Raw genomic sequence first — 27,550 nt, 5'->3', positions numbered from 1 at the left:
CCAGGCCTTAACACAGCCTAAAATAATTTCATGTTGAGTCAGACTGGGACTTTTGAACCCCTTTGGACCCCTGCTGAGAACTGCATTTCTAACAACTTCCCAGAAGTTATACATAAGAATCACCTGGCTTATACATAAGAATCACCTGGCGATCTTGTTAAAAGGTAGATTCTAATTCAGTCCATCTGGGGTGGAAATGCAAATTCTGAGCAGGGGTTTGAAGCAGAAGGAATTGGTTCAAAGCCCTGAGTCAGGGAGAACTAGTTGCCATTCCCAACACTACATTTACTGGTTGTAAGAACCAGAGAAGACTTGAAAAATTCAGTTGCTATAGAAGACAGTGAGAGGGTGATTAAAGATCTACCATTAAAGAGTTTCCAGATGGTTTCACAGCTGAGTTCTTTCTAACCTTTAAAACATAATTTCATGGGACAGCTGCTTCAGCAATTTTTGTATTAGGCTAAACTGACTCAATGTTTTGGATCTCCAATCTTTATATCGGGGCAAATATAAGTGGCTTCAAGGAGTGATCAGGTGATATCTAATGGAGGATTTGCAAGGTATGAACTGGTCTCTGGGTGGCTCAGATGGTTTGTGCTTCACACCAAGGAAGAAAGGTTTGGTGATCTGCTTCTGTAAAGATTACAGCCAAGAAGATCCTATGGGGCAGTTCTACTCTGTTAACACACAAGGTCACTGCGGGTCAGAATCGACTTGACGACAATGAGTTTGGGTTATTTATTTTTGGTTTTCACAAGGTATGAAGAAAACACGTGCAACTGTTGTATCCTTCTCAGCAGGTGGAAGGATGGACTCAACCCCATCTGGGCAAGAGTTGAGACAAAGGCGGCAGAAATAATTCACCTTGGAATTAGATAATCTGAGTTCAGGTCTCAGTTCTATTCCAGCTGTGTGACTTGGGAAAAGTTACTTTAAGCTCTCTAAACTTCAGTTTTCTTATCTGTGAAATAAGAATAGAAAAATACTGCTGGTCACAGGATTCTGAAGAATTCAGTTAAATAAGATGAAGTGTGTACATAGTTGAGGATAGTTCTGGTCACACGGTAAGCACTAAGTGTATCAGTGATTGCTGATTTCCTCCCCACATTCCCTCAGGTAACCATTTCAGATATCTGCTGCTCTCCTCAGGCCCCTCACACACAGCAGTCAAAGGCAACCCCTTCCTTAACTGATAGAAACGTAACGGGAACCCCTGCTGCCTCCTCCCTTTCTACCTCAGACTTCTCTGCCCTGCCAACGCCTGTATTCCATCTCACAGCAAACAGTTTCTGCTCCTTTTGGGGACCAATCTGCCCCCTCATAGTTCTGAACTTGCCCTGGCCAAGCCCCTCACATCCACTGAAACAGATCGCCACATAGTTTTTTTCCAATTTCTCCCTGACTAGTGTAGCTTTCTCTTGCACCTACAAACATTGCTAGAGTATCTCCCAATCTAAAAACAAACCAACAAAAAAGCTCTCCATCAGCTCCTTAATGAAAGGAACTCCACCTTCACCTTCCTCATCTCCCAGGTTGTGCTCAAATATAACATTCTATTAAAGCAGTGCTGCCAGCTTCAGTGGCCTCTGCCCCGTGGTCGCTCCTCTTGACCTCACTATTCTTCTCTACACTGCTCGTCGTGCATTCTCTCATTTTCCCCACTTGGCCTTCCACAATATTGCACCTCCCTGATCTGCTGCCTATGTCCTGGCTGCTATTCTAGGTCCCTGCAATGCCACCTGGAAAGAAGTGTCTTTTTGGGCTCAGGGTGAAGTGGTTAAGAGCTTGGCTACTAACCAAAAGGTCAGTGGTTTGAATTTATGAGCTGCTCCTTTGAAACCCTATAGGCAGTTCTACTCTGTTCTATGGGGTCACTATGAGTTGGAATCAACTCAGTGGCAGTGGTTTCGGTTTTGGTTTCAAATATGCAGCGATGATTTTTAAATTCTCACAACTGGACCAATAAACAACATTATGATAAATGGAGAAAAAACTGAATTGTCAATGATTTAATTCTACTTGGATCCATAATTAACACCCATGGAAGCAGCAGTCAAGAAATCAAACGATGTATTGCATTGGGCAAATCTGCTGCTAAAGACCTCTTAAAAGTTTTAAAAAGCAAAGACGTCACTTTGATGATTAGGTATGACTAACCCGAGCCCTGGTCTTCTCAAGTGCCTCATATGCATGCGGAAATTATATAAGGAAAAAAGTAAACAAGAATTGTGGAATTAGCAAAGAATATTAAATATACCATGGACTTCCCAAAGGACAAGCAGATCAGTCTTAGAAGAAATACAACAAGAATATTCCTTAGAAGTGAGGATGGCAAGACTTCAGCTTGCTTACTTCGGACATGTCATCAGGAAAGACCAATTGCTAGAAAAGGACATCAAATTGGTAAAGTAGAAGGTCAGAGAAAATGAGAGAAACCCTCAATAAGACAGATTGACACAGTGGTCATAACAATCGCCACAAACACACCAATAATCACGAAGATGGCTCAAGACTGGGCACCATTTCATTCTGTTACAGATAAGGTTTCCATGACTTGGAGCCAACTCAGTGGCAACTAACAGCAACAAAATGCCTCCAGACTGTTATGGATTGAATTGTGTCCCCCCCAAAATGTGTGTCAACTTGGCTAGGCTATGAATCCCAGTATTGTGTGATGGTCCACCATTTTGTCATCTGATGTGATTTTCCTCTGTGTTGTAAATCCTGCCTCTACGATGTTAATGAGGCAGAATTAGAGGCAGTTACGTTAATGAGGCAGGACTCAATCGATAAGATTAGGTTGTGTCTTAAGTCGATCTCTTGAGATATAAAACAGAAAAGCAAGCAGAGAGACAGGGGACCTCCTACTGCCAAGAAAGCAGTGCTGGGAGCAGAGCGTGTCCTTTGGACTAGGGGTTCCTGCACGGAGAAGCTCCTTGCCCAGGGAAGATTGATGACAGGGACCTTCCCCCAGAGCCGGCAGAGAGAGAAAACTTTCCCCTGTAGCTAGCACCTGAAACACAGACTTCTCGCCCTCCAGACTGTGTGGTATTTCTGTTATAGCAGCACTCGATGACTAAGACACAAACTTATAAGACTGTCACAGACCAACTGGACACTGGTCCATTCAAAGGAACACAGCTCAGGAGCCACAGCTTGCTGGCTGGCTGGCATGGGCAGCTCCTCCTGGTGGGTTCCTGGTAGCGGTGATGAAATGGCACAGCTCAGGGGCAAGAAGATGAGGTCTACATCCTACCTAAGGGTCTTATGTCACACTTAGAGAAGATCAGAATTAGGGCTTCACATCGGGTATTTATAGTTCTCCCAGTCCAGATGCAATTTATCTATCAACCAGGAATCTCCCACCTCCTCCATCCCTCCCACACACACCTTGTAAGCAATGTTGCCTGGTAATACAGATGACACGCTGTTTTCATCAAAAAAGCAGTTGCTATCAAGTCGATTCAGACTCATGGTGACCCCATTTGTGCAGAGTTGTACTGCTTATAGGATTTTCAAGGCTGTGGCCTTTCAGAATCAGATCGCCAGGCCTTTTGTAGGAGGTGTCTATTGGTGGGTTTGAACTGCCAACCTTCCAATTAGTAATCAAATGCTTAACCATTTGTACCACCCAAGGACTCCTAAGGAACCAGGGAAATAGAGTTAGCAAGTTATTTGCAGGTCAAATTCTCATGCAGAATTAACCCACATTTTCTATCCTCAGTTTATCTTAGTTTATTCCCTAAATCTTGACCTTTCCCAAGGTTTTCTCCTCAGTCTTCTCAGTTTTAAAGTTTTCACTTAATGGAGTTGAGGGAATGGACAGAACTGATATCACTTCTGTAGCAAGGCCCCCGAAGTGGATCTCTGGCCAGCATCTCAAATTCATCCCGTGTACACCTTGCAGCAACCTCTTCCTCAAAGCAGACTTGATTTTTTCACTCACAACCCATTGCTTCTCCTGACTTCCAGGTCTTTCCTGAGATCACCACCTGCCCTGTGAACAAGGTTTAAAACCACAGACAACACAGTTGCTTCAATCGCACCCTCCTCTTTACAAAATGTAACAAGTGTTGTCAACTCTACTTTCATAATGTAACGTAAACCCACTTCCCCACTCCCTTCATGTATTTACAGCCACTGCCTTAATTCAGGATCTCATTTAACTTTCACCTGGACTTGAGGCAGTCCCCATGGTCTCCATGCCTATAACCTTTCCCTTCTCCAAATCACCCTTCATGTTTGCCTATTTTCCCACAGCACACAGACTTGATAACACCACCGTCCTAGTAAAAAATCTGATTCTTTCCAAGTTCCCACAGAGTAAAGATTTGACCTTCAAGGAAGCTTCTCCATGGCCTGCTGGCAACCCTTTTCTTGGCCTTTAAGCCATCACCTTCTAATTCCCTCCCCAAACACCCTTTGCTGGGGCCAGACTGCTTATCACCCCGTTCTGCCTGAGAAACATTCCTTACCCAACCTCTCTGCTCTGCCTAGGATGCCATTTTCCACTTGCTTCCTAAATCAGATTCACCTTCAAAGACTGCTTTACTTGTCGTTATTGTCAAGTCCTTTCTCTCTTCTCTCACCTTGTTCTCTTTGCATTCAGCGCCTCTATTTTTTTTATTACACAGTCGGTTACACTGAGGCTGTTACTTCTCTTTATATGTCTAGACTGACATCTCCCTAAGAGTGACAACCGTTTTGTTCATTGTTCCGTTCACCCTCTGACAGTGTTTAGCCCAGGGCTTCTGCTCAAGGAAGCAAATGAGTCCAGAGTATGATGGACGAAGTACATCCTATTCCCCTTCGCCAAAAGAAAAGAGTAGGTTTGGGGCCAGGAATATGAAGCCACCACTTTATTTCTTTTTTCAGATCTTTCATTGATACAAGTATAAAATGCTCTACTTTAAAAATCAAAAAACGGATAGTCTATGAAATAAAAACTAGAGTAAAAATATACTTTGGTTTTGTTATATCTTACAATAGAAGAAGTAAACAAAGAAAAGGGAGGAAAAGAAAAAGAGAAAGAAACAAAAAAAAAAGAGATCACCTAGTTTAAAACTAATTGCTATAGGCAGTATTTTTCATAGCTAGGCCCCTTTTTTTAGGCCCCTGGCTATAAATAAAGGCATACTGAGAAAAAAAAAAAAAAAGACAAGGAGGAATGAAAGAATTATAAAGACAAAAAAAAAAAAAAAAGTACAGAAATATACAGAGATAATTTATGCCATGATTTTTACTGTATTCCTGCAAAAGACATTTTATTTTTATGCCATCCTTATTGTTCCTGGACTAAGAGGGGCTTCAATTCAGAGGGGAGACAGGTGACATATAAGCGCATGTGGTGTAGGCCAGCCCGTGCCATGTCGAAAAGGCCAGCTGCTACTCCACTCCTGCCAAGTTTTGCTCTGCATGAGAAGATCAGGTCTGGTGGCTAACAGATCCTCCTACTTTTCAAGAGAAAACAGAAATCTTGGTTTCAAGTTTGTAAAAATTGCTCTGTGGGCCAACTACCACATTTCAGTGGGCACTGCGTGCTGCCAGCTTTGCCCTCTGAACTGTAGAAAAAAATATTAATTTCTTTCATGGTTTTTACTTATGGCTAAATGAAATTCTGCCTAGGCTTAGGCATTGCTGGATGGCCATCTTAGATGCTGTCTGAGGTGGAAATCTGGCAGCCTTGGCGTGTGGGCACAAAGAACAAGAAACTAGCAGGGAATGGAGTCCCGGCCGAGTGAATGCTCTCTGCATCATAGGCTACTGTTTACCTCGTGAGCGTGAAGTCAGTGGAGAACACCCTGTGTGAGAGCTTTGCTTCCTGTTCAGTAACATGCTGAGCTCTGTGAGAACAAGAGAAGGGGAACATGCAAAGGAAGGCCTGCCACGCAGCTGGGTTGAGAGAACAGAGGCACGTGAAGTAGTTATCGAAATGAAATGAGACAGGGTGAGACAAAATGAAAATTTATAATCTAAAAGTCAAATATATTGTGTAAATTAAAAAAAAAGTAGTCTCAGGTTTTAAGCTCGATAAAACTCTGGAGTTCTTCTGTAGCACAAAAGGAGCTATTTATTTGATTTTATTGTTGTTACATATGCTTCTATAATGCCCTCAAACCACATATGTATAAGTTGTTCAATGTGAATTCAGAAAACCTAAGAAATAGATGTATACTGTAAACAACCTCTTTAAGTTGGCCTTCACCTGCATGCTGTGATAAAAGAAAATGTAATATATAGTTAAATCTCTGTAAATTGGCCTACACAGAGGTGTAAATAATGTATGACAGGTAGGGCAAGAGCCCTGGACACTGTCTGAAGAGGGTCACCAATGAGCAATTTCCATTGGCCATCACAGTTTCTATCACCAGCTGTGAGAGATCATTCAACAATTTAAAACTAATTGCTACAGGTACTATTTTTTGTAGCTAGGCCCCTGGCCATAAATAAGTCATAAACAACCTCCCTAATCTCTGACCTTGAAGAGAAAATGTAACATACTAGTTTTTCTTAGACATGACATCACCTGGCTCTTGGCGTACAAGCCCAGATAAGAAAATCGCATATAAATCCAGGACTTCTGCCCACTCAAGAGAAGGCAGAGTCTCTGACTCTGTTTTCAAAGACTGCGATGCTACCAGAAAGAACAGCTGAGATTATGCCCACTGCTGCCGACCTCGGTACCAGCCATAAGGGACATCTGCTGAGTGTGAGCCATGGTCAAACCTTTCTCATTAGGTCACTCTTTAAAGGAAGTTTTAAAGATTTGGACTCTAACAATTGAACTAACCTTATGTTTTCATTATTCTCTGGTCCTAACTAACTGTTTTGCTGTGTGCCTTGCCATGACTACCTTACAATAAACTAAATGAGTTTATGCATGATAAGCTTGAGCATTTCTTTACTTATCTTAAAAGATACTTGGTTTTGAATAAGTTTAGTAATAATTGCCTAATTTATGTCCTTCTCTGTAAGGAGTCAGGATTAATTAATTTTTAGAGACCAAGATAATTCAAATTCTACAGTTTAAAGGTTATATAAGACAAGTGGGTACATAAATTAGAGAAACAAAGACTTTTTATTTAAATTTTGGCTCAGTGGTTAAGTGCTTGGCTGCTAACCAAAAGATCGGTAGTTTGAATCCACCAGCCGCTCCTTGGAAACTCTATGGAGCAGTTCTACCCTGTCCTATAGGGTCACTATGAGTTGGAATCCACTCAATGGCAATGATTTTCTTTTTTTTTTTGCATTAGCAATTAAAGCTAGTAAACACATAAAAAGTGAGGAGGCCGGAGATAAGCATAACAGTAAGCTGCTTTTTTAAAATATTGACTTATTTTCCCTTCCAAGTGTTTCCAGGAATATTCTACAACTCTTTTAAATACTGTATTTTTATGCAAATAACACACACCTTCTATGTTTGTTTGCTAACTGTGCCCTTCTACCTGAGGTATTTTCCTATGTGTCCTATGATAATTTTTTACAGCACCATGTAAAAAAAAAGAATCAGCACAGCAGTGTTTCTGAAAATACTTTGGCGGGGGGAGGGTAAGGTTGGCAAACAAATGTAGAAGGCACATGTTATTTGCTTAAAAATATGGTATTCATTGTGGGAGGAAGTCTAATCCCTTTAAAATGCGAAGCTGAAAATTTCTAAATCTGATTAAGTTATTGAATAAATACCATTGAAACTACTATGGAAATCACCACTCTGGAACATAATACTGTATTTTTAGGCAAAAAAATGTGTGCCCTCTGCATTTGTTTGCCAGCCGTGCCCTCCCCCTACCAGCCACCCTCACAAACGCCACCATCCCAATCCTCTTCCATCTGTTGCTGTAAAAAAAAAAAAAGCACAGTGTGTTTACGAAAATACCTCGCGGGCAAGGGCATGGCTGGTGAACGAACGCAGGAGGCATGCGTTATGTGTGTAAAAATACAGTGCATAGAATTTCACCACCCAACTAGATGATTTTCATAGTTCAGTGTTTACTTCCTGTCCTTTTCAATACACATAGATGATGTGCAGTTGTTACTTGGCTTGTAAGTATAATATTGCATTCTTCTGTGTTATTTAATATAACATCATAAATATTTTTCATATTATACTATATGTATGGATTGAATTGTGTCTCCCCAAAACGCGTGTCAACTTGGCTAGGCTATGGTTCCCAGTGTTGTGTGATTGTTCACCATTCTGTCATCTGATGTGATTTTCCTATGTAAATTCTACCTCTATGATGTTAATGAGGCAGAACTCAATCTAGAAGATTAGGTTGTGTGTTGAGTCAATGGAGAGAAGTGAGCAGAGATACAGGGAGATCTCCCACCACCAAGTAAGCAGAGCTGGGGGCAGAGCATGTCCTTCAGATCCAGGGTTGGTGCACTGAGACGCTCCTAGACAAGGGAAAGATTGATGACAAGGGCCTTCCCCCAAAATTGACGGAGAGAGAAAGCCTTCCCCTGTAGCTGATGACCTGAATTTGGACTTTTAGCCACCTAGCCTGTGAGAGAATAAACTTCTGTTTGTTAAAGCCATCCGCTTATGGTATTTCTGTTATAGCAGCACTAGATAACTGAGATACTATATAACCTTCATAATTATTATTTTAATGGCTATATCATATTTCATCTCATTTATTTTTATATACATATCTCATTTCTCTATTTTTAGGTATTTTTGCTATTACAAAGAACGCCACATCTTTGTGCATTTAGCTTTTCTTTAAAAAAATTATATATATATATATACATATATATGTATATATATATATATAAAACTTATGAAAAACTCCCTGGAGCAAGGCAAAATGCATAAATATTTTTATTGCTCTTGATATGTATGAACAATTTGCTTTCCAAATACCTAGAGCTATTTAAATGATATAATAAATGACTAGATCAATCTTACCACTTCTTGCCACCATGGGTGTAAGCATCACAGTTCACTGCAGTGATTAATTTCTAACTGCTCTATGAGACACACGGTACCAAAAGCCAGAGTCTGGGACCTGGCGGTCAAGCCAGGTCTGTCTGTGGGCCTTTGTGTTTCCTCACTGCAGGAAGAGTGGGATGACATAATCTCCAAAGTCTATACCAGCTTCAAACATCTAAAATCCAAACAGACGCTAAACATTTGGTCCCTCTGAGGACTGTTGCTCTCTTATGCTTTAGAAGAGGTCCCTGGGTGGTACAAACGGTTTGTGCTTGACTACTACTTGGTGATTCGAACCCACCCGGTGGCACAATGGAAAAAAGACTCAGAGATCTGGTTCCATAAAGATTACAACCAAGAAAATGCTATGAAGCAGTTATACTCTGTAACACTTGGGGTCGCCATGAGTTAAAATCAACTGCACGGCAACAGGTTTGATGTTTTGATTTTTTGTTTGTTTGTTTGTGCTTTAGAAGAATTGGACAGATGGTATTAAGATTCCATAAAAATTACAACCCCCATGAAATTTATTTAATTAAACTTGACAAAATTCACTAAGTGCATTTTAAGAGTACTAAGAGAAAGAATGACAAAATGAAAGAAAATAAAATGAGGGAGGGAAGGAAGAAGGGAGAGCCAATGTTAGAACATTCTCGGTACAGAGAACATTCATAATATTTTCCAAGAACCCCGCTAACCACTGACCAAATGTCCAAAGACTCGGTTTGGGCCCTGGGATAATATTTACAGTGGTTCATTTTTCAGGGAAAAATGGGACACATGAAATAACTATACCTTTTTTTAATTTGTGAATTCGTTGACAAAAATTTTGTAAGAGCATAAAAATAAAATAACATTGTTTGACATTTAAATTTTTTTTTAAGTAAGAATAAAACTTATGTCTCAGAATTTCTGGGCCATGAAACATGTAATTCAAATGAAAGTTAGCACTGATTTTTCTTTGGTTTTAAAACCTGAGTGAGCCCTTTGTTCTAACTACCAGCTCCTGAAGACTTTGCCTCACTGCGAGCAGCAGCGAAGACTCAAATCCTGCCAGGGAAGGAGTTCAAAGTCAAGGCCATGCAGATTCCACAGTCCCTTACTGTAGCCTAGACCCAAGGGCTTTTCCACATCGCAGGAGAGCTTCTTATTGTGCTCCTCCAAACCCTGCCCACAGCTTCTTCCTGTCTGCTTTGACCCTGGGCCTCCTAGTACCACAGTCTCACCTAATGCTCTGGGATCTCCAGGTGGTGAACACCCACATTCCAGCACCTTACTTACATTCTCTCATTTAGTCCTTACGGGACTCCTAGAGAAGGACTGAGGTTTACAGTGCTAATACTTGCGAATGGTTAACATGCTAGGCTACTAACTGAAAGGTTGGAGGTTCTAGTCCAGCAGAGGAACCTCAGAAGAAAGGCCTGGTGACCTACTTTAGAAAAACCAGCCATTGGAAACCCTATGGAGCAGGTTCTACTCCGATGCACACGAGGTCGCCACAGTCAGAGATGATTTCCTGGTTTACAGCTGGTCTGTGATCAGATTGCTAGAAAGCAGAATGCCATTCAAATGGGGGAGCCACGTTCCAAAGCTCAACTTCATACCGTGGTCCTGGCTGCCTGCCTCCAACCCTTCAGCCACATGGAAGTTTTGAGAAAACTCTTTGTCTCTATTGTTTTGTCATACTTTACATTCATTGATAAAATTCAGTTATTGAACACCTACTCTGTGCAGGTCATGGTGCTAAGCACCATGGGGGAGACAAAGAAAATCAAAGGCAGAATATTCCTCTGAGGTTTACAGCTTAGCAGAAGCCCTTGTGGCCAAAGGGAGCACCTTCAGAGATGATGCCTTGGCGAGTTTTGGGCAACCATTCTTTCATTTAGTTCACTCTCTGTAGAGACCTAAAAGAACACTTGAAAAATATTAAAATAGGAAAATAGACCCCAAAATTTTGATAAGTGGTGTCTAAAAATTGATGGCACTGGGTACTGGGTCTAAAAATCAGTTATTATATACCATCAAATATCAGATTTTTTTTTATTAGATAACAGGGTTTGAAAATACCCCACTTTCAAAAGTGACATGAAAAACAAAGTGTCACAAAAAATAAACTATGATGCAATTACTATAAAATGTTAGATGTATACATGAACTCACAGTTTAAAGTGTTTGTGGTATTCTGAAATATTTCATGATCTGGTTTCTTCCATTTGGAGGTATAATAAAGGACAACTGAATTAAAACTTGTGGTCAGAGAACCTTGCTTGGGGAAGATAGAATGAATGAGACGGGACGCTTAGCCCAAATCCTGCATTTGCATAATCATAGGTTATTTTAAAAAGCTTTTCCACTGAATTGGCGTAGTGTTTGCATTCATTTGGAGCCCTGGTGGCACAGTGGTTAAGAGCTCAGCTGCTAACCAAACGGTTGGCAATTCAAATCCACCCACAGCTCCCTGGAAGCCCTATAGGGCAGTTCTGCTGTGTTCAGTAGGGTTGCTATGAGTCAGAATCAACTCAACAGCAAGTTTTTTTTTTTTTCTTGCATTCATTTGCATCCCTTCCATCAGTAGATTCCAGGCAAAAGCCAACCACGGTAAGCCAAGGGGCCCAGAGGAAGCTGCAGTCAGATAGTCTGGCTACCTGGGTGGTGTAGTTAACACACTCAGATGCTAAGTAAAAGGGTGGCAGTTGGAGTTCACCCAGAGATGCATCAGAAGAAAGGCCTGGCAATCTACTTCCAAAAAACCAGCCTTTGAAATCCTATGGCGCACACTTCTACTCTGACACACAAGGAATCGCCAGGAGTCAAAGCCGACTCAAACCTCACTGCTACCGTGAGCGTGTATGTGAATGGTCTGTGTTTAGTGGCTGCATAAAGAGGAGAATGTGGTCAGAGGTCATGGTGGTGAGGCACAGCTTTAAATTCTGCTGACCACGGAATTCACTGCCTTGCCTACATTTCTCAACTAGTTCCAGATTGTTTTATAGACCAATCTAGAATTGCAGTTAGCTGAATATATTGCACGGCTCTTTTCCTCAGCATGGCTTTATCCTTTAAAAAACCTCAAGGTTTCTAGAATCAAGTAAGAAGAGACCACCTGGTGAACTACCAGAAAGGCTAGGGAGCAGAAAGCTTCAGAGTTACTGCCTAGGTCCTATGCTCTCCGTCCCACTGCCGTCCTGCAGGCTGCCGATGCGTCTGCGCACTTGCTCCTGCGTGACGCCAGGCTTCACCTTCCCGGGACCCGCCGTGAAGAGTCCGCCAACAATCTGCTGCCGGCGCTCACGGAACACCCGTGCTCTAGGCTGGTGGGGGAAACATCGGCGGCGTTTTACAGGGGGGCACCTGAAGCACCGGAAGTTTTAATAGCTAACCAGCTCAACACAACTTAAATCCAGAGCATCTGCATTCTGAATGATAACACAGACCCCTAAATGACACTCTTCTTTTTGCTATTTTAAAGTGTTTTTATTGTTGTTGTTAGTTGCCATTGAGTCAGCTCTGACTCAGGGCGTCCTTATGCATAAGAGGACAAAGCACTGCCCAGTCCTAGGCTCCTTTCACGATCGTTGCTATGTTTTCACGATCGTTGCTTTGTTTGAGTCCATCCTGTCAATCCATCTCATTGATGGTTTCCTTTGTTTTCACTTCTGTCCACTTTAGCAACCGTGATGCACTTTTCTAGATACACAGCTTTGAGACAATAGTAAATTAGACATGATCATTCAATAGTATTGACCAGGCTGTACACAGGTGGTGCTCAGCAAATGTTTGCAAAATGAAGAAATAAATGAAATTTAAGAAGAAAAAGACTACATTACGTAGAATAAGCCAACCAGTTGGTGAAATCAGGATTTCCTCCTGTTTTCTTTCCCCAAGGTGGTTTTGGAAGTTGCCTTATTACTTGGCTAAAACAACTTGAGTTAAAATATACGATCTGTTACAAGCTATTGATTTTAGAGTGAGAAGGCAGTTCATGTCCTTGTACTTCATTACTAAGTGCAGCTGTTCGTACAGTTCCTGCTTTTACTAACCTGACACCCTCACAGGAAATACAGGCAACATTCTGGGATTAAAATGTATACCCCCCCAACAGTCTGATCATTTTCTCCTCACGACTGATATTAGAAAACCATTTCTGCAACTTTAGTATTTCCAAGTGGGTCAAATCAGACGTTCTCAGGGAAGTAATTCTACCAAAGGATGATTTTTTAATGCAAACTGCAGGCCCATTCGTTCTTTCAGGGTCTTACTTTGCAGAATACGGTTTAATTCAATACATCGATCATTTTGGGAACTATGCTGCAACCTGGTGATCCCTTGCACCAACAAACAGTCTATGCAAAGGGCCAAACCAGTTACTGTCCAGTTGACTCCGACCCATGGTGACCCCACATCTGCCAGAGCAGAACTGTGCTCCGCAGGGTTTTCCATAGCTGAGTTTTTGGTAGTAGATCTCCAGGCCTTTCTTCTAAGCCTCGCTGGGTAGACTTGAACCTCCAACCTTTGTTAAATGATGTAAAGCCCAGGGCCACAGGGCCCACTAAATACTATACCCCACTAATCTTTTTTTTTTTTAAGAAAAAGCTATTCCAAAAGGAAACGAAAAAAAAAAATTTTTAATAGCAAGTAAAATTTTCTTCAGGAGGGAAAAGAAGCAGAGCAACACCTCTATGAGTCCGAGGATGGAGTGGCACAAAGATGAAGCCGCCCTTCCCTTCCCCAGACGGAGGCCCCAGGACGCTGTGTGCTGGCCCAGCCTGACTCCTTGCCTGTCACCAGCGAGCTGCAGGACTCTGACAAGCTGTTCTCTAACCCTGTGGGCTCAGAGTCCTTATCCGGAAAACCAGGGAGCGGACTGATTTTTCCCTAAGGTCTCCTCTAATCCCCAGATTATAGGCTTCTAAGATTCTTATTTTTCTGGGGTCATAGCAGAGCCATGTTATGATAGTTCTGACTAGGAATACACAGCCTGTTTCAGTTCTTGCTTTTTACATAGATTCAGCCTTGGTTTCTTCTTCTGAGTTCCCCATTTAACTCAACAATAACAAAAAATGACTGGCTCCTTAAATTTGGAGACATAATTCTTCTATTAATGAATATGAACATCCTCATTAAATTGATTTTTTGGTAGATTTCTTCAGTCAATATTTTAAAATAAATATCTCTAAATGTAAAAGATACCAACATTTTAATATCATTTAAATTTTTGGAAAAACAGGTCTTCCCAGAATACAAAGCAGCGACACTCAGATTGAATCAATACTTATTTTAAAGCCTGAACTCGGTTAATTTCATTAGGGTAAGCAGTTACAGCGCCTGAGTTAATATGCCCCGTGCATTTGAACACGAGTTTTCTTAAAAACGAGACTGAGCACGTCCTCCTGGAGTATTTTATGTGCATTATTGCAATTGTTCTGTAAATGTGTAAAAGCCTTAGGACTTTATCTCTCAGTTATATATGATATGCAACACTTGTTTCCAACACCTGCAGCGAAATTTCCCGTACGCTGAAAGAAACTGTGCTTTCATCTTATTAAATTAGGGTGGTTTCAATTTCACATTATCTTTAGTAGCTCAGCCTGTAGCATTACAAGCTTATTGCTTCTGCTTGGCTATACTAAAAGTTGAAATCTAAAGTCATTTTCTGCTTTATTGACTTGCAGGAAGAAAAACTGGAATTATCCTGGTCATTAAAGAAAGTACTTACAATTTTTTTGCCTTCTATTAACACTGTAGAAATATTTGTTTCCACATTTCGCAGGATCACGTTTCCTTTCCGTTCTCTGTAGATGAATTCTTTGTCTATAAGGGAGGAAATAAAACAGAAGCATAAAACATCAAGGAGCTCACCTAGGCTTCTGGTGAATACTGATATAAAATACACTGACTAGTTGTGAAAAAATGTATCCTACTTTTCATCAAAGGGTCCTTTAAATGCGGAGAAATACGTCCAGCTCCTCCTAATACATCCTTGTGTGAAGCTTCTTTCCGACCCTTTTCTCCTACTCTAGAGACTGACATAAAAAGCACCAACACAAGTACACATGAGATCTTTGGAACATGCTAGAATGCTCTTGGAGAGGACACACAGCAGTGACATGAAGAAATCTGCTGCCATCCGAGGGGGATGACAACTGAGGGTACGAGACACAGGTTTGATTTTTATCATCTTCGTTTAATTTTAAATAACGGCTAATAGAAACAATGTTCTATTCCATTTTTTGCCTATTTCATTTTACATTCGAGATATAATTTACTTCTATTTATGTATGTTCTGATAACAAATAGCACCCAAAATATTTCATAAGATGGTCACCAGCAATACAATTGTCATAAAATATAAGAACTAGCCTGTAATTCCCAGCACCCAAAATGTAGTCTAGAAATACCACTTCCCACCAAATGAAGCCAGGATCCCTTGTATAAATAGCTGAATTCAGGTCTGGGACAGGAAGCATATAAGACAGCAAGGAAGTATCAAAATCTATTAGGGCCATGTACAAATGACTCAGGAACCAAACTGAAGAGGCTCCCATTGGCCAAGGGAAGGCCATTCAGAATAGCAACAAGAACAGCAACTGCAGTAGATCGAAGGTCATTAAATATGTTTAAGTCCATAAACTTATAATGATACTTAAAAAAGAAACAACTAACTGGTTATCATTGGAGAATGCTAATAAATCAATACATCAATTTAAATTAGTAAATAAAGGGGAAATAATCAAGAAAATTTCCCACCTTTCCTATACCAACTGTATCATTGAGTAACCAAATTGTAGATAAGGGAAAGTTTCATTTTATGAAAGTATTCCAGTTATTGAATGAAAAATTGGATGGAATTAGTAACATCACTGTTGGGCAACTCATAATGAAGTAAGGTACTGGTCATCATTGGCTCCTAACACCACACAATGAGAGACAATCAGCATTACGCGCCTCTTCATGGAAGAGCCTGACACTATCAGCAAAGAAATCTTAGCAAAATAAACCAAAAAACTTGTACCTGAACTTAAGCTATTACAGTCCCGTTAGAATTTTCAGGAAACACAGAGGACAGAGGGGCATGATAACCAATGCCATAAGGATACAAAGAGCAGATACTGAGAAATTCTAGAGGACATGACCTGATTTCTTCAACAAATAATGACTTTTATATGCCAATTGGAAAATTTAAACATGATTCAGATAATTGATACTATTAAGGAACTATTGCTTTTTGTTTTTTGGTTTGCATGTTTTGTTGTGTGTGTATGAGGTAATGATTACACTTTTCTATTTAGCAAGTCTTTGTCTTTTAGAGACGTACCTAGAGAAATACATAGGGATAAATGAGATAACATCTGAGATTTGCTTCTGAACAAATCGGGGGAGGGACGACAAAAGGGGGATACATGAAATAATATTGGCCTTTGGAAAATAACTAGCCAAGTTAGGTTATAGACACATGGAGGTTTTTGTACTATTCTTATTATTTTTGTTTAAATTTAAGTTTTCTATAATTACAAAAAATAAAAAGTTAAAATTGATTTAAAGTTCCAGTAGCTAAAAACAACAACAACAACAAAAACATCAGCAGAAGGTAACCCAGGAGCTATAACGAGAATAAAGCCACGGTGCATCATTCCTTCGTTTATCCTTGGTTGGGCTTTTTTGGTCATTTGTACCTGATATTTTGGTTAGTGGTTGTGCTTTCATCATTTTTCTCCAGTAACCACCAGACCATAAATTTATAAATTCTGGGATCTTCCCCTCTGCAGTTAGGAGCGGGGGGTGGGAACTTGCAGGGCACAATATGTCTTTAATCCAGATTTAGATACACCGCCTCTGGCCATGAGTGATTTTCCCTTTGGCTCCCAAATAGTACCTTTTCTATGGTGAGCTACAGGAAGAGACGACAATGACCAGAGAGCTGACATTAGGAATTACAACCTTATTTTAGGAAACAAGCCAAATGCCAATTTTTTTTTTCAGTTGGATCATATTTCTAAACTAGAACTGTGGCTCCAGCATGTAACCACTAGCTACATATGCCTATTTAAATTAAAATTAAATTAAAAAATTTAGTTTCTCAGTTGCACCAGCACATTTCAATTGCTCAATAGCCACACATGGCTAATGGGTAATCTATCGGACAGTGAAGATACAGAACCATACAGAAAGTTCAACTGACAGCACTGTATATAAGGTTGGGGCCCTGACAGCGCTATGGTTAAGTGTTCAGCTGCTAACCAAATGTCGGCAGTTCAAATCCACCAGCTGCTCCTTGGAAACCCTGAGGCAATTCTACTCTGTCCTATATGGTCGCTATGAGTTGGAATCAACTCCATGGCACTGGGTTTTATACAGAAGGTATATTTTGTTCCCAAAGAGTGTCTTAGTTTACACCACAATCTATTTTTATTTTGGAAAAATCATCCTTTGAAGACTATAGCTATTAAAGAGAAAACCAAAACATGTCCTCACAAAGTAAACAGCAGGCCTTTAGATTTCTCTTGCTAATTATATGTATACCCTCTTAAAGACAATGAAAGTGACAATTGTGAAAAAAAGATATTTAAATAGTTAAAAAGTATTTCTAGAATATCCCAAATGCCACAGTACCTTAAAAAAGAATATAGGGTTATGCTGCATCCAGGGTTCCTGTAATCATCATCAGTATCAATGTGTAAAAGTAGGAGTGTAAGTACCAAGGGAATGTCACAGTGACTTCTCTCTTTTGGTTGTGTTGAAACTCCTAACATTTCCAAGGAAATAAGTACTCAACATAATAACTAGATCCTTTCATTTGAAATTATAGAATGGTGAGAGAGGCACACAGTCCTCCAACACACCAGGGAAACGTATGTACAAACCAGAGATGGTGACAGAATGTTAAAGAAATGATGTGCATTCTGCTCAAAGTAAAGAAGCAACTCATTTCCATGAGAATGCACTTAGAAAAGGTGGGAGTCCCCAAGGAGAGAAATGATGGGCATAAGGAGCAAAACTCAAAGAAAGAAAACCAGCCAATAGGCATTCCATGCATTCAAAAATACATGTGTGGAATACTCTGCTAGACATTTGATATAGACACTGTCATGGATTTAATTGTGTTCCCCCAAAATATGTGTTGACTTGGATAGGCCATGATTCCCAGTATCTGTGTGGTTGTCCTCCAATTAGTGGTTGTAATTTTATGTTAAGGAGGATTAGGGTGGGATTGGCACGCCGCTCTTACCCAGGTCACATCCCTGATCCAATGTAAAGGGAGTTTCCCTGGGATGTGGCCTGTACCACCTTTTATCTCTCAAGAGATAAAAAGGAAAGGGAAGAGAGCAGAAAGTTGGGAACCTCATACGACCAAGAAAGAAGCACCAGGAGCAGAGCCCATCCTTTGGACCCGGGGTTCCTGTGCAGAGAAGCTCCTAGTCCAGGGAAAGATTGACAAGAGGGACCTTCCTCCCAAGCCGACAGAGAAAGCCTTCCCTTGGAGCTGAGAGCTGACACCCTGAATTTGGACTTCTAGCCTACTAGACTGTGAGAAAATAAACCTCTCTTTGTTAAAGCCATCTGCTTGTGGTATTTCTGTTATAGCAGCACTAGGTGACTAAAAAAAAAAAAAAGATACCAAGAATTAGGCACCTTCCCTGACTTAAAGGAACTTACAATGACCCAGTAGTTACTGAGTGCTGGCTGTTGTAAAGTTCCTGGTTAATCACAGCACTTCTCAAAACATCTATCAGATGTGTTTCTACCCAAATAAATGATTCTGTTAATGTTATTAGGAATTAAGATTTTGTGTGTAAGAGAAAAGAGATCCACATTTCAAATCATCCACACTTCAGATCATGGAAGTTAAAAGTTAAAACCCTGTAACGCTAAGTTTACATTAGAGATATCAGTAGGAGTTTGTAGTTTTTTTTTTTTTTTTTAAATATATAGTTGCTAACTTTGTCCACAGAAAGGGACTAGAAGTATTATTCTAGACACCCAGATTTTGGCTTCTAAATACCATCCTCACTAAAAAGAACCATGGATCCTTGACAAAAATGAGTGATTCCAGGTCTGAGGCACAGCAAATATAGTATGGGTCTGGAATATATTATCGGCTGGAAAGCAAGAAAGTATTCAACAACTAATGGGGACATGTCAACAACATATCCCATTGTAGACTGCAAACCTGGCCTAATCCTTCAATCTATCCTATCCATAGTCTTCGCCATGGACCTTTGCAGGGCCTTCCTCCTGGTTCCAGCTCGGAAACATGCCTTGCATTGGTCAATGGGATTTAAGCAAACATGAGCAAGCAGAGGCTTGAGAAGCACTCACACAGCTGGACTTGCTTCTTGGCTTCTGCCACTGCCATAAGACAAATATGTCTGGCCTTGTCAGTTGGCTGGAAACCCTGGTGGTGTAGTGGTTAAGTGCTACGGCTGCTAACCAAAGGGTCAGCAGTTCAAATCTGCCAGGCACTCCTTGGAAACTCTATGGGGCAGTTCTACTCTGTCCTATAGGGTCGCTACGAGTCGGAATCGACTCGACAGCACTGGGTTTGGTTTGGTTTTGGTTTGTCTGTTGGCCCAGGAGGAGAATAAAAGGCGTGTAGAGCAGAGCTGAGTCACTTGAGAGGAGGGCCTTCTAGATTAACCAGCAGCCAGCTGGTGGTCCAGTCACTCACATGCCAAGAGATGAGCAGAGTTCTCCAGCCAACTACCAGCTGGCAACCAGATGTGTGACAGATAAACACTGTTGTAAGCTGAGGGTATGTGGTGGTTTATTACACTATCATCATGACACCAGAATCCCAGGGCGATGCCAAAGGTTAAAGCACTCAGCTGCTAACTGAAAGGTTGGAGGTTCATGTTGAGAAACGATTTTAATTTTCCTGGAATCCAGATTTCTGGGTTCATGGAGTTGGAGTGACCCACCCAGGCCCTTTGCCCTTGGGTGTCCTTTTGAACCTTGAGCCTTGAAGAAACTAACTTTCTAAAAGTCACTTTTGAGTCAAACAATGGTCTAGATGAACTAGGAAGACTGTTTTGCCTTGGGCATTGTGCTCCTTCGAAGAATTCAGTGAGTTTCAGCAAACAAAGGCTTGAAAGCTCAGACTGGCCACCACATTTTAGGGTAAATGAGTAATTATTGTAATTGTTCCTCAAGACTGGGAGCTATGTTTTAGGGTAGATCAGTAATTATTTTAATCTTCAAGACAATGCTGTATGAAATTCTTCCAGGCCACAAATTATTTACCAGTTCTCTTCTGGCCCCTTTTCCATGGAAATCCTGATAAGATGTGGTATAAGAATTTTGGAAATTCTTCTCGTCTTTGGGACATTTTTGACTCTCTAGTCAAAATGTTATCCCAATTTGCAAATCACATATTAAATAACCCACTGCCGTCCAGTGGATTCAGATTCATAGTGGCCCTATAGGACAGAGTAGAACTGCCCCATAGAGCTATTGATGGCAACGGGTCTGTTGTTTTTTTTTTGTTGTTATGTTAAATAAACTTCAATCAAGTTCTACTACTCGCTTAATACGATTTTTGTTTTAACAGTGTCTTCCCAGAGGCGCCTCACAAAAAGGCCTAGTGATCTACTTGCAAAACTCTACGGAGCACAGTTTACTCTGACACATACAGGGTTGCCGCAAGTCAGAGCTGACTCAGTGGCAACTGGTAACTGGTACCACGGCACTAGGTAACCAGTACAAGGACATAAGAACCAGCTAGAAGAGCTCTCAGTGGCTGCAGCTTGGATGATCTGAACAACAAAAGGGAAAATGCTATAATTGATTAAAACACACTAAATATATAAAACAATTCATGAGTCCATGTTTTTTTCCTTCAGTCTGTTTTCACAAAAAATTTGTCAGAGGAAGCCAATGTTGGCTGAAAAGAGGTAAACTGTTTCAGTCTTTCAAAAGACCATGGTATTCAAATTATATTCCCTAACTTCTAAATACTAATAGTACTCATTGGCCCTGCCTATAAGCACTTAAACAAGGCAGTACAATCTTGACATTTATCCTGACTATATCCTGAGACCTCAAGAATTCTCAGCCTCACTGTCACCACTAAATGAAATGTAGATGCTAGAATCACTCACTGTTAATTTACTCCCTCCTGCTCAAGGGCCTCTCACCTGGTGCTCTTGATTCAAATCTGTGCCAGCAAATTTTCACATGTAGCAGGACAACCTGAGTGGGCAATTAGCTGCATCTTATTTTCCTGTAAGATCTTCAGAACGAGAATAAATTAGAAAGGCTGCAAGGGGTGTTCTCCTTCCCTATTTCAAGAATGCAACAAGGGAGGAGGTGGAGCCAACATGGCCCCCTAGACAGACACACCATGCTATCCCTCTGCAGCAAAGACTGGAAAAACTAAGTAAAACGATACAAATGTCAATCCTGGAACTCTAAGCCTCAAATGAAGGGATAAAGAAGCAGATAAAACACCGAATGGAAGAAGAAACTGATGGAAAGCAGAGAATGAGGAGAGATGCGTGGTGGAGGTCCACTGCCAACTAACACAACACAGCGTGGTCATCTTCAAGCACAGCCAGAAATGACTCCAGACACGGAGTACAGGAAGACAACTCCACAGAGCTCCCAAGAGGAGACAGAGCGCCCGGTAACATGCTTTCCCGCCCCTCACCCTTCTGGTGGGCAGAAGCAAGAACCTCCCTGTCCTGGCAGCCCCCACCGCTGGTGTCCACAATAGGAGCCCCCCACCCTGGACCCACCCCACCCACTCCTGCCACATGGCTTTTTTTTTTTCCTTCCTTCCTTTCTCCCTCTTACCTAGCCTAACCATTCACACCACCTCCCCCCTCCTGCCCACTCCCTCTGCTACTATGGCTAGAGAGTTACCAGCCTACCACCACCCTGGGTCCACTCTGCCCTCACCCACTCAGTCCCACTGTGCCATTTTTTTTTCCCTTTCTCCCTTTTCTTACTCTCTCCCATCTAGCCCTGTATACCATCTCTCCCCATTCCCACCAATTCCCTCTGTGCTGTGGAGGCTAGAGAGCTACTGACTCGCTGCCGCCCTGGGTCCTACCTACCCCCACCTCCTGGCTCCTGCTGTGCCACCATTTGTTTTCCTCTTTTTCTTTCACTTCTTTCTGCCTTCCACACAGCCCCATAAGTCACCTCCCATCCCTTCCCATGGGCCCCATCCCACCCCCTACTTGCCAATCTCACTGTACCATCATTTTTTTTATAATTGTTGATTTTTGCTTTTTTTCTTCCTTTTCTCTCTCCCTCCTACCTAGCCCTGTACACCACCTCCCCTGCCTTCTGACCACCCCCACTGCACTGCCATGGCTAGGGAGCCACTAGCTCACTGGCCCGCCACTGCCCCAGATGTGCCTCACCCCCACCCTCTGACCCCCACTGTGCAGCCTTTTTTTTTCTTTCTTTTCTTTATTCCTCACACCTAGCCCCATAAGCCACCTCTTCACCCTTCTCATCAGTCCTGGGTTCACGCCACCCCATTAGCTGGCTCCCACTATGCTGAAATTATCTTTCCTTTTTTCCTTTCTTGCTTTTCTTTTATCCCCGCCACCAAGCCCCATATACCACCTCCTCCCCCTTCCCACAGGCCTGGTCCATGCTGCCATGGATAGCGTGCCACCAGTGTACGAGCCAGTGTTAATCCAGATCTGCCTCACTACCATCCATCAGCCCCCACCATGCAGCCACTTTTTTTTTTTTACTTCTTTTGTTTTTCTTTCTCCATCCTACCTAGGCCCATCTGCCACCTCCACTACATTTCAGCTGGCCCCCATCATGACCCCACCCTGTGCTCCAGCTACTGCCATGCTGCCCTTTTCTTTTTCTTCCTTATATTTCTCTCTTTTTTTTCTGCCTCTCACCTAGACCCGAATGCCACCTCTCCCCTTCCTTGCTGTCCCCTGCTGCGCTGCCATGACTAGAGCATCCCTGGCACTCAGGACCACTGCCCCACTAGGCCCACATTGCCCCTGCCCTGAACAGTGAGAAATGAGCCTGTGCAACTGCCCACCCAACACAACTGCCCATCTTGTGATGGACTGTGAATGGTCCCACATCGCTGGATCAACATCAGGAGGCAGGCAATGCTTGCCCAGTCTGCCCTCAGGCACCTTGGCACACTAGTGTACAGTGAAGTAGGCTCACCTGGCCTGCTGCTCCCTTGCCTGCCTGGACAAGGTGGTGAGAACTTTCGTGCCCTCAGAGAGGTAAGCAGCAAATCACGTCTGGCCCACCCACCCTGACATATCAAAACAAAACAAAAAGCAGGATGAAAGAAATGCACTTACAATCAATAAATAAAGAAAATAAAACCTTAATGTCTCAGAGAAAGCAGAAAATGACAAAACATATAAAAAGGCAGGACAAGATGGCTCCAGCAATTGACCAAAATAATCAGACAATTTGTCAGTAGAGGAAAAGGCAATGGAACTACCTGACATGAAATGCAAAAAACTAATATTTACGGCTCTACAGGAGCCCTGGTGGCCCAGTGGTTAAGTGTTGAGCAGCTAAGCAAAGGGCTGGCAGTTCAAATTCACCAGTTCTTCCTTGGAAACCCTATAGGGCAGTCCTACTCTGTCCTATAGGGTCATCATGAGTTGGAATTGACTCGATGGCAATGAGTTTTGGGGTTTAAGAGATTAGGAATGAGCCTAGGAAAACACAGACAAAACTAAGGAAAAAATAGACAAAATCACGGAAAACACAAAGTAATAGAATAATTCGGGAAAATACAATAAGAACAAAACCAAAATAAGCAATTACAATCTTGTAAAAAGAGAAAATAGAAATCCAAAAGATAAACAACAAAATTTCAGAAATGGACAACTCAATAAAAGATTTTAGGAGCAAATTTGAAACAATGGAAGACAGAATCAGTGAGATTGAAGATAAATCCATAAACACTACTTTGACCAAAAATCAGAGACAGGAATGAAGAAAAAAGAAGAACAATTAATAATTACGTGGGACACAATCAAGAACGAAAATTTGCATGCAATTAGAGTTCCAGAACAAGGGAAGAAACAGGAAAGCACAAAGAAAACAGATGAAGATTTACTGGCAGAAAACTTCCTAAATATCATGAAAGAAAAAAAGCTGGTCCTTCAAGAAGCTCCATGACCCCCTAAAGAATAGACCCCAAAAGAAAGTCACCAAGACATACCATAATTACACTTGCCAAAATCAAAGACTCAGAAGGAATCTTGAGAGCAGCTCAAGAAAACTAAAAGTCACATACAAAGGGGAAACACGAAGACTAAGCTCTGATTACTTGGCAGAAACTATACAGGCAAGAAGGCAATCGGATGACATATATAAAGCTTTCAAAGAGAAAAAAAAACTGCCAGCCAAGAATAACATATACTGCAAAACTGTCTCACAAACACGATGGTGAAATCAGGGCAATTCCAGATAAAGAGAAATCAAGGGAATTTGTAAAAACCAAACCAAACTTACAAGAAATATTAAATGGAGTCCTTAAAAAAAAAAAAAAAATTTTTTTTTTCCAGTTAGAGAATCAACAACATCGGACAACAACTGGAGTCTAGAGCACAGGACAGAATCAGCCAGACACCAACGAAGGGAAAGAACTTTCAATAATAAAACAAAGCTGAAAGACAAAACAGGGAGTCCGAGATGTCAATCTGGAAATGACGACATCAAAATAACAAAAGGGGGAGTAAATGGCATAGGTATAGAACTTTCAAGTGTAGAGGAAGTCAAGGTGATATCAGTAATAAAAGGCTGATTCAAACTTAGGAAGATAAGGGCAAACTTCACAGTGTCCACAGAGAAAGTTAGCAGCAAACCTACTCATCAAAATAAAGAAGAAAAACATAAAGTCTGAGTAAACACAAAATTTACAAAGACAGTGGAAAAAAATCTACAAACAAAAGGAGCTGATCACAAGAAAATAAGGGGAACTAAGAAAACGTCAGTACAACACACACAAAAAAGCACAATAACGTGACAGCAATAGACTCATACCTACCGACAATTACACTGAATGGAAATGGCTTAAATGCAACTGTAAAGAGACAGAGAGTGGCAGAATATATAAAGACCGAACAATATGCCATCTACAAGAGACACACCTCAGAAACAAGGACATAAATATATTAAAAATCAAGGGATGGAAAAATATATATTAAGGAAACAGTAACGAAAAAGGGCAAGAGTGACAATACTAATCTCAGAAAAATAGACTTCAAGGCAAAATCCACCATAAAAGACAGGGAAGGACATTATATAACAATCAAAGGGACAACCCACAAAGGTGACATAACCTTAATAAATACGTATGTACCCAATTACAGGACTTCAAAATATATAAAACAAATTCTAACAGCACTGAAAAGAGAAATTGACAGTTTCACAATAATAGTAGGACACTTCAGCACACCATTCTCAGTAAAGGGCAGAACACCTAGAAAGAAACTCAACAAAGACATAGAAGATCTAAAGGCCACAACCAACCAACTGGACCTCATAGATATATATAAAACACTTCATCCAAAAGCAACAAAGTATATACTCTTTTCCAGTGCACATGGAATATTCTACAGAATAGACCACATTTTAGGCCACAAAACAACGCCTCAATAAAATCCAAAACATAAAACAAAAAAACATTCTCTCTGTTACAACTCCTTAACAGTAAATATCAGTAATAGCAAGGAAAAAAATCAAATACATGGAAACTGAAAAACACCCTGATTAAAAACAACAAGGTAATAGAAGAAATCAAAGAGGGAGTGAAAAAATTCCTAGAATCAACTGAGGATGAAAACACATCATACCAAACCCTTTGGGACACAGCAAAGGCAGTGCTCAGAGGTCAATTTACAGCAATAAAAGCACACATTGAAAAGATAACCCCCACCCCCCCAAAAAACTGTTGCCATTGAGTCTATTTCGACTCACAGCAACCCTATCAGACAAAGTAGGAGTGCCATTTAGGGTTTCCAAGGAGCAGCTGGTGGATCTGAACTGCCAATGTTTTGTTTAGCAACCAAGCTCTTATCCACTGTGCCACCAGAAAAAAAAAAAAAAAAAAAAACAAGCCAAAACCAAAATGTCAGCCCTACAACTCAAACAAATAGAAAGAGAACAGCAAAAGAAGCCCATAGCCACCAGAAGAAAGGAAATTATAATTGGAGCAGAAAACAAAAATAATAGATTCAACAAGACCAAAAGTGGTTTCTTGGAAAAGATCAACAAAATTGGCAAATCACTGGCCAAACTGACAAAGCAAAAAAAGGAGAGAAAGTAAATAACCCAAATAATAAATGAGATGGGGGACAGTACATAACATAACACAATACATAACATTACATTACATAGCACAATACGATGAAAAATTGTGCTCTGATAAATTTGAGGAAATGGACAAATTCTAGAAAGACACTACCTACCTAAACTAATACAAACTGAGATAGAAAATATGGACAGACCCATAACAAGAGAAGAGAGCGAAGAAAAAAAAAGTTTAACTTCCAACAAACAAAAGCGGCGGCTCACACAGTTTCACTGGATAATTCTACCAAACATTCAGAGAAGAGCTCACACTAGTGCTACTCAAACTATTTCAGAGAATAGAAAAGGAAGGTTGGAAACTGAACAATACCCTGCTCAAAAAAGACTGAATTATAGAAGACATTAAGGATGGAATAAAGAAATTCAGAGAATCCAATGAGAATGAAAACACTTCCTATCAGAACCTTTGGGACACAGCTAAAGCAGAACTCAGAGCTCCATTTATATCAGTAAATGCACACATACAAAAAGAAGGGCCCAAATCAAAGAATTCTCCTTACAACTTGAACAAACAGAAAAAGAACAACAAAAGAAACCATCAGGCACCAGAAGAAAACTAATAATAAAAATCAGAGCAGAACTAAAAGAAATAGAAAACAGAAAAAAAATGAAAGAATTAACAAGACCAAAAGTTGGTTCTTTGAAAAAAATCAATAAAATTGATAAACCACTGGCCAAACTGAACAAAAGAAAAACAGGAGAGGAAGCAAATAACCCAGATAAGAAATGAGATGGGCGATATTACAACAGACCCAACTGAAATTAAAAGAATCATACCAGATTACCACGAAAAATTGTACTCTAACAAATTTGAAAACCTAGAAGAAATGGATGAATTCCTAAAAACACACTACCTACCTAAACTAACACAAACAGAGGTAGAACTAAATAGACACAAAACAAAAGAAGAGATTGAAAAGGTAATCAAAAATCTCCCAACAAAAAAAAAGCCCTGGCCTGGATGGCTTCACTGCAGAGTTCTACCAAACTTTCAGAGAAGAGTTAACATCACTACTACTAAAGGTATTTCAGGGCACAGAAAAGGACGGAATACTCCCGAACTCATTCTATGCAGCCAGCATATCCCTGATACCAAAACCAGGTAAAGACACCACAAGAAAAGAAAATTACAGATGAACACAGATGCAAAAATCCTCAACAAAATTCTCGTCAATAGAATTCAACAACATATGAAAAAAATAATTCACCATGACCCAGTGGGATTCATACCAGGTATGTAGGGATGGTTCAGCATTAGTAAAACAATTAATGTAATCCACCACATATATAATA

The 27,550-nt window shown here is 40.8% G+C and overlaps 1 protein-coding gene across 1 annotated transcript in view; it reads right to left on the bottom strand.

Moving 5' to 3' along the window:
- Nucleotides 1–27,550, bottom strand: part of DPP6 (dipeptidyl peptidase like 6) — a 1,008,238-nt gene that overhangs the window by 427,273 nt on the left and 553,415 nt on the right. The window contains exon 4 of the mRNA XM_064275114.1: nt 14,652–14,746. Coding sequence (XP_064131184.1) covers nt 14,652–14,746 — 95 coding nt within the window. The remainder of the gene's footprint in view (nt 1–14,651; nt 14,747–27,550) is intronic.

This window comes from Loxodonta africana, chromosome 22 (assembly GCF_030014295.1).
Source record: "Loxodonta africana isolate mLoxAfr1 chromosome 22, mLoxAfr1.hap2, whole genome shotgun sequence".
NCBI classification, from domain to species: domain Eukaryota; kingdom Metazoa; phylum Chordata; class Mammalia; order Proboscidea; family Elephantidae; genus Loxodonta; species Loxodonta africana.
The sequence above is the reverse complement of the archived record's forward strand: the minus strand, read 5'-3'. Positions and strand labels throughout refer to the sequence as shown.